This window comes from Sarcophilus harrisii, chromosome 6 (assembly GCF_902635505.1).
Source record: "Sarcophilus harrisii chromosome 6, mSarHar1.11, whole genome shotgun sequence".
In the NCBI taxonomy this organism is placed as follows: domain Eukaryota; kingdom Metazoa; phylum Chordata; class Mammalia; order Dasyuromorphia; family Dasyuridae; genus Sarcophilus; species Sarcophilus harrisii.
Window position 1 is genome coordinate 148,902,193 of NC_045431.1, and position 19,358 is coordinate 148,921,550.

At 34.3% G+C, this 19,358-nt stretch overlaps 1 protein-coding gene across 4 annotated transcripts in view; it reads right to left on the minus strand.

The window, feature by feature from the left end:
• HERC3 (HECT and RLD domain containing E3 ubiquitin protein ligase 3) overlaps window positions 1-19,358 on the minus strand; it is a 123,821-nt gene that overhangs the window by 31,111 nt on the left and 73,352 nt on the right. For all 4 annotated transcript variants that reach the window (XM_031942750.1, XM_031942752.1, XM_031942753.1 and 1 more), the window contains exons 17-23: window positions 17,979-18,002; window positions 17,792-17,881; window positions 16,908-17,078; window positions 9,481-9,624; window positions 8,714-8,880; window positions 7,042-7,108; window positions 3,550-3,632 (exon numbers count right to left, since the gene is read on the minus strand). In XM_031942750.1, the coding sequence (XP_031798610.1) occupies window positions 3,550-3,632; window positions 7,042-7,108; window positions 8,714-8,880; window positions 9,481-9,624; window positions 16,908-17,078; window positions 17,792-17,881; window positions 17,979-18,002 (746 nt within the window). The remainder of the gene's footprint in view (window positions 1-3,549; window positions 3,633-7,041; window positions 7,109-8,713; window positions 8,881-9,480; window positions 9,625-16,907; window positions 17,079-17,791; window positions 17,882-17,978; window positions 18,003-19,358) is intronic.

Here is a 19,358-nt window from a genome sequence, read left to right on the forward strand (position 1 = left end):
AATCACTTCTGAATGTCTTCATTTCATCATAATTCCAAACATATTGACGCTAATATAGGGCATGTAAATGAGAATAATCTAGATAGGGAAGCTAGAGCCAGATTGTAAAGGTTTATAAATGCCCAAAAGAACACTTTGTATTTTATCCTAGAAGCAGGAGATTTGGGTACAAAAGACGTGGGAGATTGTTTGGCTCTGCTCTTATTACTTGTATAACTGGGCAAATCATTAGCATTTCAGTTTCAGCATTGTCATTGTCATAAGGGAGTTGGACAAAATGATTCTTGAGTCTCTTTCAACTCCTGATAGCAATGACTTCTATTCATCAAAGACTGCTCAGGGCATATATAATCAGTCAAAGGCAGCAAGACAGCATAGAGTATACAGTGCCAGATCTGGAGTCAGGAAGACTCATTCATGAATTCAAATTTGGCCTCAGACACTTACTAGCCATGTGACCCTGAGCAAGTCACTTAACACTATTTGCCTCAGTTTCCTGATCTGTAAAATGAGATGAAGGAGGAAATGGCAAACCAATACAGTATCTTTGCCAAGAAAATCCCAGATGAGGTCATGAAGAGTCAGACAAGACTGAATAACAACAATATTCAACAAAGAACTAAGTCAGGAAATTTAGCAGGAATATTCAGCTGAAAAAAAAAAAGAAAAAAAATTTTCTTTGAATATGAGCCATCAAAGATGATAAGGGAAACCATCTGGGATAATAAAATCATTCCACATTTCAATATGACAATTTCCAAACCTATAGAGACAAATTGAATTAAAATTAACACTGTATTTCAAAAGTAAACTCAATTAAAATATAGAGAAATGGAGAGTATTTTTGGATTTACATCAATGTAGGAAATTCTCAATTTTAAAAAGAATATCAATATAGATATGCAACTATTCTGAAATTTTTCATTGCTCAGACTTGCCTGAGACACAGAAAGGTTAAATGCCTTTCTTTGGTCACAAAGCTTGTGAGTATGTATGAGTGTGTGTGTGTGTGTGTGTGTGTGTGTGTGTGTGTGTGTGTGTGTGTGAGAAAATGTAGGTCTTTCTGACATTAAGGTTGGCCCTCCATCCAAGAAATTATGCAGCTCCTTATGGGATCCTGGCTGTTGCCTTTTATGAAAGAGCAAAGACTAGAGGTGATAAGAGACTGCATCTGCCCATTAAAGAATGAAGTCCAGAGAGTCCATCAGTCCATGGATGCAGAAAAATTTAAGAAGAACCTCACAGCAGAGTCACCTGCCTGACCCGTTTGGATCAGGAAACAAATTAAGCCCTTTAAGGAGCCAGCTCATCTTAACAGTTGGGTGACTTGTCCATTACTAATTCCTATAACCTTGTCGACAGTGAACTTCATAAGGCTTTTCCAGAGCAAGAAACAATCAAGCCATCAAAACAAGAAATCCAAGTACTGTTCTTCCAGAGTTGTAAGTTGCTTTTGCCATATGTGTTTCCCACACACATTGTGTGCCTTGATAACACTTTATTTTATATTCATGTCCACCATGTTCCTCCCTCTTTTAGGAAAGTGCATCCCAAAATTCCAGGGGAAATTTGTTATATCTATTGTGCTTACTTAGGAGGCTATTTGAGTAAATGATTCTGAGCAAGTCACTTAACCCTAGCCTCAGTTTCCTCATCTGCCAAATGAATTGGAGAAGGAAATGGCAAGTCACTCCAAACTCTTTGCCAAGAAAACCTCAAATGTGATCATAAAGAGTCAGACAAGACTGAATAACAATACTCAACAAAGATCAAAGGAAGTCAGAAAATTTAGGAAGAATAATCAGCTGGAAAAAAAAAAAGAAAAATACTTTCCTAGAATGTGAGCCATTGATGATAAGGGAAATCATGTGGGCCAACAAAATCATTGCACATTTCAACATGACAATTTTCCAAACCTAATTTTTCTAAAAGTTAATCAAGATGGATGGATATTCAGCCATTTTGAATGGGAAACAAATTGGTAGGAAACTCATGAACTACAGTGTTAGAAGTAATCACACAAAAGTTCATTCCTAGATCCGAAGATAGCAGTGACCCCTCTGGGGATCTAATATGCTGGTGCCAGCATGAGTTATGAGTGATGCTACACATTATACAAAATCTATGATCATGGGCTTACTAGCCCCAAGTCACTTAACCTCCATTATAGATGTCTGTGTATGTGTGAGTGTACACATACCCACACATCTGTACATGACTGCATAACACATAACAAAAATTAGTAAGTCAATTGTTTTTCAGTCCTAAAGATATTTCCAAAAACATACCTAGCAGCAATTACTTATTTGTGACAAGATTAGCCTTTTGTTTTCCCAGAAAAGAAAATGTCACCACCAAAAGGTATTTATGTTGGTTAATGAATTGGTGAAGTTAGTCTCAGTTGGCTCTGGCACTCAAGCTAACTACTCTTATCACTAGTGTCTTACAAGACCGAAAAAGACTGGTAAACATTAGATTTCAATGGCTGCTTCGTATCTGTTAAGTAAAGAGATAGAAGTTCTAAGAGAACAGGATCACACATTGAGAGCTAGAAGGACCTCTCAAGGTTAAATCCAATCCCTTCATTATACAGATAAGAAACAAAGACACAGAAAAACTAAATATCTGAAGTGGGATTCCAACCTCTCTATCCCTAGGGCATCTTGGAAACAGCTAGATGGAAGAGTGGATACTAGCTCTAGAATCAGGAAAACCATAGCTTACTAGCTGGGCAAGTTACTTAATCTTTTTCCCTCAGATTACTTAGATGTAAAGTGGGGATAATAATAGCATCTCTCTCCCAGGGTTATTTTAAGAATCAATATATTATCAATATCAATTACCAATAATATATGTAAAGCAGTTAGCACACTGAATAGTATATAAATCTTAGCTGTTATTATAGTTGTTGTTGTTATTGTTAGTATTCCTGACTCTTAAATCCACAGTTATATCCATTAAATCATGCTGCCTCTAATCTATATTTTTCCCATTAATTATACATTTCCTTGACCTCCAATCTATCTTAATGTTAAAAAATGAAAATACAGGGCATATGGAAGGCTAAATATGACATACTGAAAATGCCATGGCTTCACATGGATTTGCAAGTGATTTATAAGTGACTTTAATTATTTAAACATAAATTGTTGAGTTTTTAAAGCTCTCCTTCACAGATGATTTTTTAAATGTAATTCTTTCTAAAAAGACAAACCCAGAACTCTTCTGATTCTTAAAGTCAGTCATCAGCTGTATTTGAAAATACAAATCAATTTTCATTAGAATGAATATAAGAAACTAGAAACAATAATGAACAACCAAATCTGAAGTCAGTATCAATTCTCTTCATCAGCTGAAAAAACCATCCATGACTATTTTACAAAATGTACCTCCCCTCCCTCATTTTGTGACTCCATTATAACATAGTTCTCATAAAAGAACTTAGAATTTTGCACCAGTCTTATTCTAAAAAGGTCAACAGATTGACTTCTAAGTCATGAAATAAATGTCTTGCTATGGGCACAAAAAAGAACAATTAACAATACTAACCTGTTGTCTTTCTGAACAGTCATTTTGTCTCCTCCAGGTATAAGCTTCTTCTCTTCAACTACTCCATAACTTTCTCTGCATATCTTTATTAAAAAAAAAAAAAAAAGAAAGAAAAGAAAATCATTCTTTTATTCCATGTTCATTTCCAGAATAATATTGAAAAAAACAAAACAGGGAAACAGAAAAAGAAAGAGCCTGCATTATCAAGCAAGAAGGATATTTGTTACAGATGACTTTCCCTTGTTCCTTGCTGAGTTTTTAAGTATGAATAGAAGATATTTAGAAAATAGAAAATATCAGCTACACAAAACAAATATCTAGTGTGTAAATTTCCTTATTCATACACTTATTTCCTAAAACATTTTGCAAACCTTAAAGTATCATATAAATGTTAGCTACTATTATTATTGCTCTTATTTTTATTTAGGTCCTTTATTATTTTTGTAATTGTGAGTCATTTTAGATATGTCTGATTCTTCACAACCCCTTTTTGGGTTTTCGTGGCAAAGATGGTTTGCCATTTTCTTCTCTAGCTCTAGCTCATTTTACAAATGAAGAAACTGAGGCAAACAGAGTAAAATGATTTGCCCAGGGTCACACAGAATTAGTAAGTGTCTGAGGTTGAATTTGAATTCACAAAGATGGGACTTTCTAGCTGCAGGCCTTCTACTTTATCTACCATGTGATCTGACTGTCTTATTTAAGCAGTGTGGCTACAAATTTAAAAAAATAAATAATTACTGCTTCAATGTTCAAAAACAACATTTGACAGACAATGGGGGGGGGGGCGCAAGATTGAGAAAGGAATGATATATACACAGATAAATAAATATAAACATGTAAGAAAGTAAGTTAGTTTGGCTGGAACTTAAGAATATGTGAATAATGTGCAACAAGACTAGAAAGGTAAAATTTGTCAATCAAACTGTAAAGAGTTTGATATGTCTGTATTATTCTAAATCCAAGTGAGAGTGACTGAAAGTTTCTTGATGAAGGTAGTGACATGTTCAAATTGGAATTTTAGAAATAACAGGTTGAATATGTATACCTATGTCATTTATATTTATACTTTCATCTGAGAGTCATTTGCACAGAAATGAGAAGTGACATTATGCAAGCTGATGAGCTCGCACTGAGAATGGAGGGAGAGGACAAAGTCTGATGTATATCTATATACAGGATGGGTCATTTGGATAGTAATCCAGTCAAACAAATGAAGGAACAGCCCAAGAGACAGAAGAATTTAAACTATTTGTTCAAGGTCACACAGGAAAATGGAAGGAAGGTATGTTGCAAGTCAGGAGAAAACAAGAGAACAAAGTTTCACCAAAACCCAGGATATAGAGAATATCCAAAAAGAGGAAACTGTCAAAAGTATGAAATGCAATATATTGGTCAAAAAGGATGAAGACTAAGAAGAGGTTATTAAATCTGATAATTAAGAGATCATTGATAACCTTGAACCTTTGACTGAGATCAAAAGTCATGCTGAAAAGGATTGAGAAGTGCACTTACTTCTTGTTTAGACAGAAAATGGAGCTAACTAGTATAGACTTTTTCCCTCCCTTGCAATTTGTCTCTGAAAAGCAAAAGAGATATGATATGTACCAGATGAAAACTAGAGGGGAAAAGGAAATTAAGGGAAATTTCTATTGTTTCTTTTTTTATGTATATGTCCCATTTAGTAACCCATTTATCTCAGAAGAGATTTCTTTTTTTAAATGTAATTTTAAAATGGAGAGATTTTGACATATTTATATAAACTGCAGAGAAGAAATAGAGATTTGTCAGGATCAACTAATACCTACCACAATAGGTTTCTACTTCCCTGTGTAATATGAATTAGATTTGGGGGACTTGACAAGGACTTGACTGGCCCAAGGGGCTTACGTGCAAACTGTGCATCCCTAGGTGCAGTTTTGTGACAGCCTTTAGCCATAGTGATATTGCTTCATGATTACCTAAAAGCAAGTTTGGTACTTATTCTGAGGTAGTCATTGCATCCAGCCCTGCTGACTAGACATGTGGAGATGAAACAGGCCATGGCTACGTGAGCTAAATAAATGCTAGTGCATCGCTAGATCCTTTTAACATTAGGGCTAAGTAAATCTCCCTCCATTAACTACTGAGGGATCTGCAAGAATCGTCTTTCTTTCCATTCCTTAACAGAAGATATGGAAGATCAGAGGATGGTGGAGAGATGATCAGGGAGGAGCAGGGGAAGGGGAAGAAGATGGTAGAGGTGACATCAGGGGATAGGATCAAGGAAACAAGTGGAGAAGTCAGCCTTAATGACAAAGGCTTAAATCAGAAGCTTTGAATGAAAAAGGATGAGGAATGATGTTAAAAAGTTTTTAAAATAAAGAAGAATCAGCCAAGAGTACTGGATTTGGTGCCAGAAAACTTTGGTTTGAAACCAAGCCCTGCTACCTGCACTACAGGTGATGTAGACAAGTCACTTGTGGATATTAGTTTTCTAATATGCAAAATGAGAGAGGATTGGTATTAGAGAGCATGTTCCTAAGATTCTGAAATACTGAACAAGGTCCACTGGGAATGGAATAATGACTTGAGGGGTTTGAGGATAATGATAGCTGACATTTATATAGAGTCACTACATGCCAGGCACTGTGCTCAAGATTATCTCCAGGGATCCTCGCAATAACCCTGGAATACTGGTGCTGTTGTTATCCTCATTTTACAGATAAGGAAATAAACTGCCTTTCCTGGGGTCACTGAATAAATGTCTAAGGCTAGCTTTGAATGCATGTCATTCTAATTCCAAGCCCAGCACTCTAATATGAGTGTCAACTGGAATAGGTTTGGAAGGGGTATGGAAAATATTAGTCAATTGGGAAAGAGAAAAGGGGTGGTTTTTCTGTGTTGAGTGCCTAATAATGACTGGATAACAAATATGTAATAGGCTCAGTTAGCACAGTTGTGTGATGTCTAACACTGCACAAAAGTAGATTAAGTTGTCTTCCTGAGCTAATTTAAGGACTTTTATGATTTACCCATTTAAAAAATATGTAATCAATTGAACAAGTATTTGTTAAACAGCTACTATACACAGAGAATTATATTAGGGGTTAAGAGAGATATAAAGTTAGACAAAAACTGCCTTCAGAGAGCTTATAATCTAGTATGAGGATAAGTTATAAACACAAACATAAATTCATGAACATATCTTTAAAAAATGATGTAGGTAGGAATAGGTGTAGGAGGAGGCACTCATTACTGAATACCTACTGTATGAATGGCATTTGTTTTCAACAAATCTTTGAATTTGTCCCTTTTTTTGAAGGACAAATCCTTGAATTTGTCCTTTTTTTTGAAGGACAAATCCTTGAATTTGTCCTAGTTTTGAAGACCACTGGAACCACCTGAAAATGTTTATGACAGACTTTATGAATAATTAAGAAGTAGGCACTCTAGATTATGCACACAGTGAGGCACACAGTTTAGTAGCCAAATATGCTTGGTGCTCCTTACTGTGAAGTTGAGACAGAACACCTCTTCTACATCTTCCCCTGGGTAATCAAGAAGCTGCTGAAGACTCCTAACAGTGAAAGACACAGAGCAAAGGAGAATGGTCACAAATTCCAATGGCATTCCTATCATATTTATATTTATGAATAAATAGCAAAGACTCTAAAATGTAGATAAATCCAGATCTTCAAATTAATTCATGGCTTAAGATGAAGTAAAACTTAAGATCTAAGGGAAATGCATGTCTTTTCTTTTGAATTTCACATACACACACACCCACACATACATACACACCAGCCTTTGGTTAATTTGGCTTTAGGGTAACCAGAAGGAAAAAAAGGATACCAAATATCCTTCTAATATGGGAGGAATAGTAAGAGTGAAAATTTATATTGTTCATGAACCTCATGGTTGGCTTAGTTTCTCTTCATCTCATTCTATTACATCTATATGTATATGTTATAGGTATATGTAACCAGGAAAAGCTGTGTTCAAATCCTGCCTCTGACACATACTGGCTGTGTGACCTGGTACAAATTATTCAATTTCTCAGTTAATCAACTGATTTTTTTCTTTTTGCTGTTGTTGTGGCTAAGGCAATTGAGGTTAAGTGACTTGCCCAGCGTCACACAGCTAGGTAGTATTACATATCTGAGGTCACATTTGAACTCAGGTCTTCCTGACTTCCACTGCCATCTAGCTGCCAATCAACTTTTAAGCAACTCTCTTAAGACTAAATGTTGTGGAGAAGGTATGAACTTGCATAGTAGAGAGAATTTCCTCATCTGGGAATTCCCTATAAAAATAAAATCACAAGTTTGATTATGATCCTCTAAAGAATGGGTACTGTTAACTTTTACCTCTTCTTTTTCCTTTCCTCTCCCTTACTTTCTTGCAGACTGGATTTTCCTTTTCCAGGTTGGAAGCAAAGTGGCTACTCACAAACCTAATCCCACTATCCAGCAGCATGGAAGATTTGCCCTGCTCCATTTCCAATCTGAATCAGCTCACTGTTCCTTAGGAAGCCGGGTAGCACACGCTCCCAAAGGCTTACCATATTGGTGCTGAACTTTTAGCAACAGGCTTCAAACACTGCATCTCAGCATTCCTGAGCTCAAGTGATCTAGTCTCAACTTTCTCAGTAGTGGGATAACAGACATACACTTTGGCCACATAACAACATCTCATCTTCCTTAAAGCCAGTTCTTCTCGTTCGTAAAGTACTAGGACAATAACTCTATTTTAGGAAAGCATTAAGGTGATAATTCATCTAGGCTAAGACCTTGCTTTTTTTTTTTTTTTTTTTACATATTTGGATATCTCTAATCAATAAAATGACACAGGCAAAGGATTGAGGGCTGAAAAGGCAATAGCATTCAATAGTTTTTTTTGATGGATCCATCAGAACCTATTCTCTATTTCTGAGTAGCTAACATTTCCCTTTATAAGAAGTGTCAATATGATAACTGGTTAGTTGTAGAGCTGGCTAGAATAGTATGTACAATTCACACACAACAGAGCTCAGACAATGGAAACAAACAAACAAACAAACAAACAAAAAAACAGTTCAGTAAACTTAAACTAATCAATATATATTCACTTTCACCTATGGTGATCCAATTTTTCAAAAGTAAGAAAAACCAATCCCAACACCTAACTTATTTCCATTTTATACCTTCCTTCAGTAGGTGATAGCTCTTTTAAATCTTCCAAGCCAGGTTTTACATTTAGTAATTTTTTGTAGAGAGCCAGTGGAAAGTGAAGATCTACCACAGTGAAGTTGTAGATAGCTAGTCCACAGATTATACCGATCAGGTGAAACCAGTTGTGCTCTACAAAACACTTAAAAAAAAAAAAAAAAAAGGTTAATACTTTAAAACACACACACACACAATTTCAGAAGCTCTTAAATGAGTCATTTAATTCAAAAAAATTTTTTAATAAGAGGCCTCATTTATATGTTACTGCTGTCTAATGAATTGCCTCAAATGTTAAAGTGGTGATTTCCACTTTCCAAGTGATGCTAAGTGGTCCAAATTAAGAAATCAGTTGATAGAAGCAAGTGAGAGAAAATGTAATATAGCATAAGCAATATATCTAATTAACTGAAAGGCATATTTTTACCACTATCTACTAAATAGGCCTCGTTATGGCTCTGACTCAGTTTCCCCATCAGTTAAAGAAGAATGAAGCCTGACTTTCTACCACTCATGGAAAGACACTAACATAATGACCAACATAAAATTCCCCTGAGCCTTAAAGTACAAAAATACTAAGTAAAAGAATATTGGACCTTGTATAGCCTTATCATTTTTGTCATGGCCAAGGTCACCAGATCAAGAAGTGATAAAATGGTCTGAGGAAAAAAACAAAATAAAACTTGATGGTATGCCTTATTTTGTTGAATCTACCATTTGTTTCACTGTGACTCTGTTGACTTACTGTGTCAGAAAACCATAAGAGGTTTGAATCTTGATAATAAGTAAACATTCCATAGATAGGATTCAAAAGTTCCTTCAGGAGCAAAAGGAAGAATTCTTTTGTGACACCACCAGCATCCACTGCTTCTTCACCATCAAAGATTACCTGAAAAAATATGAAAAGATCCACATGAGGTGAAATCTGATAGCAAAACTAGGGGGAAATGTTAAGAATGAAGAAGAAAGAGAAGATGACCCTAGTATTGCTTTGTAGTTTTAACTGAAATTTTTGCTTTTTACATCAAAAGAATCATCTGAAGTTCCACTTATTTACAGAATTTGAAAGTTGGAAGGCACCTCAGCAGTTATTCACCCAGATCAAACCAAAAAGGAATCCTCATTAATACAAGAGCAGGGGTTAGAGTGCCAGGCCTAGAGGCAGTAAGATTCATCTTCCTGAATTCAAATCTAGCTTCAGACACTTACTAGCTGTGTGACCCTAGACAAGTCACTTAACCAGTTTGCCTCAGTTTTCTCATCTGAAAAAGGATCTGGAAAAGAAAATGGTGAACTATTCTGGTATCTTTGCCAAAAAAACCAAAAAGCCCAAATGGAGTCATAAAGAGTCAGACCAAACTCTGATTAAAGATTTTCACTCATGAGGAAACTACCACCTCTCTGGGTTGCCCATTTCATTTTTTAACAGTTCTAATTCTTGGAAAGTTTTTCCATCAAGAATTGTAAATTAAATCAGCAATCATAAAAGGGGGCTACAAAAAGTAATCATAGTTCCTGCTTTTAAAGAGTTTTCATTCAATCTGCAGAGTTAAGACAAATACAAAAGAAGGATGTAACTGGTTTACAAAGACTGAAATACATATATGCTAGCAAGCAACACTGCTGTGGAACACAAAGGAAGAATTAGCGTGGGGAAAGATTTCTAGGAAGAAGTGAATCTTGAGTTCTTCCTAATAGTGATGAATGTAAACTAACAAGATAGAATGGAGGAGAGGACAGAAGTGGAATCAAAGAATCTCAGAGCTGAAGGACACAACAAAGGCCTTTTAATCCAACTCGTATCTGAATAAGAATCCACTTTATAATGAACTCATAAGGTGGCCAACTAGTCTTTGCTTGAAGATTTCTAATGAAGGGAGCCCACTACCACTCAAGGTAGCCCATTCCACTTTGAAAAAATTCTAATTGCTAGAAAAATTTTCCTTACATAAGCTCAAGTTTCTTTACATCTTTGTACCTTCCAACCAGCCCCTTCTAAGTAGAACCACACACCATAAGTTTTTTATGTTTCTTCTGCTAAATTATATACCTCAAATCCTCTCAACAATAATTCCCAATAATGTATAATGTTGAATTGCAAATTCTCTCCTTGAGAATACAAGCAATTTGATTATACATGTACAATTATGCAAAATATATTTTCTTATCAGCTATATTGCAAACAAATAAACAAGAAAAATAAAGTACAAAAATGTATGCTTTAAACTGCATTCTGATTCCACTGGTTTTTCCTCTCAAGTAGGATAGCAATTTTCATCATAAGTCCCTTGGAATGGTCTCAGCAATTAAATTGCTGAGAAAGCTAAGTCATTCACAGTTAATCACAGTATAATGTTTCTGTTACTATGTACATTGTTCTCTTGGTTCTACGACTTCATTTTGTACCAGGTCATGTAAGTCTTTCTAGGTTTTTCTGAAAGCATCCTGCTCATCATTTCTCATAGCACATTAAGTATTCATCACAATCATATACCACATTTTTTCAGTGATTCCTCAAGTGATGGGTATCTTCTAAATTTCTAATTCTTTGCCATCACCAAAAGAACGATTATAAATATTTTTGTGTATAGAGATCCTCCTCCCTTTTCTGTAATCTCTCTGAGGTAGAGACAATAGTGATATTGCCTGACAGTCTTTTGGGCATAGTTCCAAATTGCTTTCCAGAATGGTTAGATCAGTTCACAACTGTACCAATAGTACATTAGTCCCAATTTTTCCACATTCCTTTTCTGTCATATAGCCAATCTAACAGATATAAGGTAGTGAAATGATCAAGATAGATTCTGTGTCATTTTCTTTCTAATCCTACTTGGTTAGTTACTTTTGTCATGTAATTGCTTTAGTCACAGTTCTCTGTCTTTTAACTTAATTCAGAAATAAGCTAACCTAAAGTAATGAGTTGAGTTCAGAAATACAGTTCTCTTAATAATCACTGATCTATTCTTATCTCATGGAATTTTGCTACAATAGGGGATGTGTGGACACCAAAAAATTTGGTCTAGTATCTATACCACTAAGTCATCTTTCAAGGATGTCTAATTTGTTTTCCAAAACATCTAATCCATTATCTTTTGACCTTCCAACCAGATGCATATAACAAGCCTTTTTTTATAATAGGGAGGAAGTAGAGGGTCATTGCTATACCTTGTTATCAAATTTCTAACCAATCATATTGATTTAGCCAAATACCTGGACCTAGTTAGATCCTATATAAATGCTGGCTTTTATTAGTATCATCATTAATAGTAGAGTTTAATCATTTAACTTTGCTTAGCCTCTGGTGATTGATTGCTCATGTTTACCTCTTTATGTTTTTCTTGATTCCTATCTTTACATTTCAAAATTTCCACAGAGCTGTGGCCTTTTTATCATGAATGTTTGGATTCATTCATCTAACTTTAATAGATTCATTGTTTCCTTTGTAGGATTATATTCTATTTACCTGAGCAAATCATTCTTGGCTGTAAACTTAAATCATTTACGTTCTGAAGTGGAATATTCCAAGCTCTTCATTCACTGACACATAGTAGCTGTTAGATTTTGCATATTCTAAGGTGGCTGTAGGGTTTTTTTTTTCTGGCTGCTTGTTTTGTTGTTGTTGTTTATGATCTGTATTTTTCAGATATTTCTGAGACTTTTGATTTGCAAATTTCTTTCAAAAAGCTAATAGTAGATTCTTTCCATTTCTACTTTATTGCTTGGTTCTAAGATGTGAGAATGGGGGAAGGGAATTGTAAATTTAAATCATTTATTGTATTTCATTTTAATTTTATGGATTTTTTAGGTTATGTGTACATTCCTTTTCACATATTTCTATATGAGTCATATTGGGGAAGAAAAATCAGAACAAAAAGCAAAAAACACAATAAAGAAAAAAAAACAAAATAAAAAAGTTGAAAATAGTATGCTTTGATCTGCATTCAGTCTTCATAGTTCTCTCTGGATGCAGATGACATTTTCCATCCAAAGTATTTTTGAAATTGTCTAGGATCACTGACTTGCTGTTGAGAAGAGCTAAGTCTATCATATTTGACCATCATATACTCTTGCTGTTACTGTGCACAATGTTTTCCTGGTTTTGTTCGCTTCATTCAGTATCCATTCATATAAGTGTTACCTGGCTTTTCTAAAATCAACCATTCATTATTTCTATAGAACAATAATATTCCCATACCATAATTTATTCAGATATTAACCAGATAATGGTGATCTACTCAATTTCCAATTCTTTGCCACAACAGAGAATTGCTACAAACATTTTCCCTCTTAAATGATCTCTTTAGAATACAGTAGACCCAGTAGTGGCACTGCTAGGGTATGCACAGTTTGATAATCCTTTGGACATAGCTCCAAATTGCTCTCTACAATGGTTGCATTAGTTCACAACTCCACCAACAATGCATTAGTGTCCCAGTTTTCTCACAACTTATCAAACATTTATCATTATTTTTTTCCTGTCATTTTAGCCAATCTGATAAATATGAGTTACTAGCTCATCGTTGTTTTAATTTGCATTTCTCTAGTCAATAGAGGTTTAGAGCATTTTATGATTACATCTAGCTTTAATTTCTTTATCTAAAAATTGTTCATTTCCTTTGACTATTTATCATTTCAGTAATGTATTGTTTTCTTATAAATTTGACTCAGTTCTTCACATATTTTAGAAGTGAGGACTTTATCAAGAACACTACTAAGAAACTCTTTCTGATTCCCTTCTAATCTTGGATGCATTGGATTGTTTTTGCAAAAACTTTTTAATTTAATGTAATCAAAATCATCCATTTTGCATTTCATAATGTTGTCTTGTTCTTTGACCATAAATTCTTCCCTTTTCCAAAGATCTAGCAGGTTAACTATCCCTAGCTCTCTTAATTTGCTTATAATATCATCCTTAATGTCTAAATCATGTGCTCATTTCAACTTTATCTTGGTATAGGATGTAAGACATTTTTTCCAGTATTCCCAAAAATTTTTGTCAAATAGCGACTTATTATCCCAAAAGCTGGAGGTTTTTTATATATCAAATAATAAATGACGATAATCATTAACTATTGTATTTTATATACCTAACCTATTCCACTGATCCATCACTTTATTTCTTAGCCAGTATGAAATGGTTTTAATTACTGATGCTTTAGAATACAGTTTTAGGTGTGGTACAACTAGGCCACCATCCTTTGCAGTTTTTTCCCATTAATTCCCTTGATATTCTTAATCTTAACTTTTTCCAGATGAATTTTGTAATTATTTTTTCTAGCTCTATATAAGTAGGCTAATTTAGGTAAAGGTATAATTTTGTGGGCATTTATTTTTAAAGGTTCTTGAAATAAAACATCTAAGACTTTTTTGATCATGAAACTCAAGTACTTCAGTGATTTTTAATTATCTTTCACTAGTTTTCCAAGAAAATTTTTTTTGCTATGAAATTACATCTCATATTTTCTTCTATTTTTCTGTCTTTTCACTTTTTAAATATTTCTTGATATCTCACAAAATCATTAGTTTCTATTTGATCAATTCTAATTTTTCAATGTTATTTTCTTTGATAACATTCTGTACTTGTTATTTCAAGATGATAATTCTCTTTCCATATCTTTTCCCATAGCTCCCCAATTATTTTTCTCCTTTTTTTTTTTTTTAAACTCTACCTCTTTCATGTTGCAAGCCTGCAATAACTGTGGCACTTGAGTGAGGAAAAGCTGATACAGGAGTTGGACCTTCTATGGCTGAAGGCAGTATTAGTATTTTTAAAAATCATCCATTTCATGCCTTTTAACTTTTACTTTAACTCTTTCTAGGAATTCTAATTAAACTTGTATTCTTTAAAGTTTTGCTTGTGGATATTTACATAATTCTCAATTTGTATCTTGAGCTTCCCCATTATTATAAATAACTCTTTATGTTAAGATTTTGTTTCCTTGTTTGTTTTCTCATTCTCCCAGTCTACTACTTGACTTTAGACTTTGTGTTAAGTTAGACTCTGTGTACTTCTGAGAGAGAATGCCTGTCCTGAGCATCTTTCCTCCAGCTTAGGCTGGGGAATCTGTAAGTTTTCAGTGCTCCCACAGTGATATAACTTGCTTAATGTCTGCTCACTGAGTTTCTGATATGAACTCTGCAAGTCTTTGTTCCGGGTTTGGATCTGTTGGCTTGTCTCTGATTGGAAGTGTCAGTAGATTGTCAATGTGGCTCAGCTATTAATAGTCCCCTGGAAAGCTTGACAGGTTCAGAGAGGTTGAAGTGTAGTTTCCTCTTTGTTCTGGGACTTCTGTCCAGGTTATTGACCTGCAGGCTTCTACTCTGAGCTAGAAGCAAAAATCAAATGTATATTCTTATTCTTGGAATGAAAGTCACCTACAGTTTCTGCTTCTTCAGAATGTGTTCTTTCCTAAGGTTCATTGGAGAACTGCTCTACTCTGCCATGCCTATGTGCAAATATGTGCTTCAGTCTGACCTAGGGCTGGGTAGGGGGGCAAGAGATGCCATATGGTATCCATTTATATACCCTGGAATGCAAGGTTCAGGGGTCTCTAGTGAAATGATGCTCAGTTTTGCTTCTCTTTCGTTCTCTGCTGTGTATATAGAACATTCCCATATAGATCCATCCCACGGACCTCCTGTCTCTCCAGTTCTTGGATTTCCTAATTAGAATTAGGCCTGAAGTTTTTACTAAGAGGAAAATTTCATGAAGAAGTTAGGTTGTACTTTTTCCTATACCCTGCTATTTTGACCTGCTCTCTGAATGGTACACAGGGTCAGGCTCAGTGCGACCCTGCTTTTTGTCTGCAGGTGCTCAGGCTATTCCTGAATGGAATTCCCTTCTAGTGCCTGCAGATCTCTGGCTATCTCCCTATGCTGACTTGGACTACAGATAGTGGTTCATTGTGGTTTCTCCCAGATTTCCTGATCATTAACAAGCACAATGTTATGCTTCCTCCTACTCCATCATCATTGATAGTCCCTTGATCAACTGTTTTTTCTGAGCTCTCTACTCCTATATCACCAATTACCTACTACCAACTATGAACTACTAAATACAGTGTGAGATGTTGCCACCTGCTTTTTTCACAGGCATTTCCAACTCAGCATGTTCAAAACCCAAAATTATTATCATCTCCCTAAAATCTATCCCTGTTCGTAAGTTCCTTATTTCTGTTTAGGAAAGCATCATTCTTTCCATCATCATGTTTAGCATTTTGCAGTCATCCTTTATTCCTCACTTTCCTTCACCTCCTAAGTCCAATCAATTATCAAATCTTGTCAATTCTACATTGTATTACATTTCTTTTTATCTTCTTATTTCCCATAGGACCATCTAGCTAAAGAACACTGCTAAATTACACCAAGCATATTTCATATTGCTGGAGTTAACACAACTTTAAAGGTGACCCATAACTATAATTCTTCCAAGACTTGGATATTCCATGATGTAGTCAAAGAGCATCAGCAAAAAAAATACTGTTTTTTAAAAGGGGGGAAGACCTCTGAGTGAAACAATAGCTTGGGACATTAAAACAATACACAATTTTCCAAATACAATAAAATTCTCTCTTATTCCTGCCCAATTCTAAGACATATGTTCATATATTCATCAAATTGAGTATCATAATCTAAATATAAATTCTCATTCATTTTTTTCTGTGTCCAGTTAAACCAAATGATTTAGAGTGGTGTTGCATTTAATTTAGGTGATTATATAATGTTCTAGGACTTTTCTAATTAAAACCTAATCTTATGAACCTCATCATTTATATGGACTCTCTTTTATTTTTTCTAGATTCTATGCTAGATAACTTCCATGAGAGTAGCAAATAACTTTAGTGAATTTTATTGCCTGCCTTACTTGATAATAATAATTTCTCTCTATTGTTATCTCATTCAAGGAAACTTATATGATTCTGATAAATGCAATTGAGACACATTGGTGACAGACAAAATTAAATATTTATATATTCAAACAAGAAATGCATCATGTATTTTCTAGATATTCTAGTTATGTAAAGATAAAATGCAGTTTGTTGCAGAAAAGTTCTCAAAATGACTATACACCACAACCAAACAATAACAGACATTATTTCTCTTCAGTACTTTACTACAAACTGCTGGGGAAACCAATATAGTAATTAGAAAGGGTAAATCAGAGAATCTCACTTTCAGAGGCTTTTTCAAATCAATGTCGGAGTGAATACTCAGCTCTCTTAGGGCATCTCCAACAAGGTTGCTCCTGCGAACATGAAGGACAAGGAATGGGCTTCTGGCCAGCAGAGGCTCCAATGTGAGGAGCATGAACACATTCTGCAAATTTGCTCCATTGATAGCGACCTAGAAAATGGTGCCAAAAAAATGACCATAAAAAACTTCTTTGGAGAATACCTAAAAGTAGAGATATAAAGACCTTAATGGCATTGTAAGTGCTTGGTTTAGCTTTTTCTTATAGCAGTTTCTCATGTGAGTACAATAAACAATTGTTTTAGTTTAAGTTATGGTGAACTAAAAACTACTTAATGAAAAATGTGGTCTCTAAACTGATTTGAAATAAAATAATTAGAACTAATTGTTTAATCTACAACAAAATACCTTCAGAATTATCAACTTCAAAAAAATTTCAAAATAATAAAAATTCACATACTTCTGTTCTTTAAAAAATATAATACACTCTTATTCAAATTAAAATGTCAGTCCTGTATCAGTATCATGAAGCTTCCATTAGAAAAACACCCATAGCATCAATATAAGGAAAAGAAAAAAATTTAGATACTTTGTCAGTGTTAAATCAAATTATTTAGCTCTGTTGTGTTTGCAAATATAACTATAATAAAAACTCCTATAATTTAACACTTCTTAGAACAAATGAAGCTTTCCAAGTCTCACTCTAAGAATTACATGCTATAAAATTAAAAATAAAATCCAACATAAAAAATAATTTGGATGACTGTTTAATACTACAGTGGAATTAGGCCCCTAATGTTTTCTATTATTATGGAAAAATTACAATGTAATTCCATAGTGTATGAAGATATTTTTGGAAGTGTTACCTGCATCTGCAGTTCAGCATCTGTCTGCAACATTTTGGTCTTAGCTTGAGCATCAAAGACAAATGGATAGGAACAGAGAGTCACAGCATCCTGAAAAGAAACACATTATTATTGGCAATATTTAAAGTATAGTGGAAATTACTATGTCAAAAAGGCAAGAAGGGGAAAAAAAAGAGGAATTATGTACCTGCATTATAGATGGTCTAACTTTCTGTGGAAAGAAAAATAACATAAAATATCATTCCTGTTTTCCAAAAACCCAGCATTCCCTCCCATCCCCTTAAAAATGTCATCAATGTCATATACTACAAATGCCATTTATTTAGTCAAAACATCATATCTGACCATGTAATTAATACATCTGCAGACTGACTGAATTTCTGGTTGAGGAAGCAGGTATTATGAAGCTATCTAAGGGAAAATTATAAGGAATAAAAAGGGCAAAAACTATTTAACCAATCTTATACTACAATCAGATACTTAAACCACTCTCAATCAATGAAATATTTCCTTTTCCCAAACTTAATTATTTTTTAAAAATCTACAATTTACTGTGGTAAATTTATACTGGCAATTAACTTTAATTATTAAGTATACTCAGAGGAGATAAATTAAATGAAACATACCAACAACAGCTTTAAATTTTTAGGTTTCAGCTCAGAAAAAAATAATTCAGAAAATACTTTGGCTTCTTCAGATAAAAACACAATATAAATTCAAGTATACTATAACACTGACAGTTACTTTATCCCCAAGTTTTATTTAAATCCACCTACTCATGAAATTTTATTTCTTTAGATGTTCTTATATGATTTGTTCAAAGTCAGACAAGGAGAAGTCAGGTGAGTAGGAAGAGAACCAATAGAGGACAGTCATGAAAATGAGGTGGTACAGTTGATAGGCAGAAATGCTGGCTCTGGACTCAGGGAAAACATAGATCAAGTCTGACCTCATTCACATAGATGAGTGAACCTAGTCAACTCAACCTCTGCTCACCTCAGTTTCCTCATATGCAAAATAATTACACCTACCCAACAGGGTTGGTATGAGAATAAAATGAGGCAATATTGTAAAATGCTTTGCAAACCTTAAAACACTATAAAAATGATAGTTATTTACCCAAGTCATTGATAAATGTATTCAACAAAACAAAGTCAATGGCAAATCTTTGACAAGTATCACCAAAAACTACCCCGGTCAAGTTGATATGAATCTATTAATCAACCCTCTCTGGGTCCAATTTTCCAAATTCATATACCCATACTACCATTTTGCCCAGAAGGAAATAGAGGGAGACAACCAAATCTTCTACTAAAATGCAAGTATGTTAAGTCTTTTCTACCTGACTCACCAGTCTAATAAACCCACATTAAAATAACACAGAGAGACAGACATGAGATTAGCCTAGTATGAATTGCTTTTCTTAAATTACATTGATGCCTTGTTTTTATACAGTATCTTTTCCCAGTTAAAACCAAACGACAAAAAAAAAAAAAAAAAAAAAAAAAAAAAGACAGCATATACATTCTTAATATCCCACCATTTTATTCTGAGAAATTGATCATTG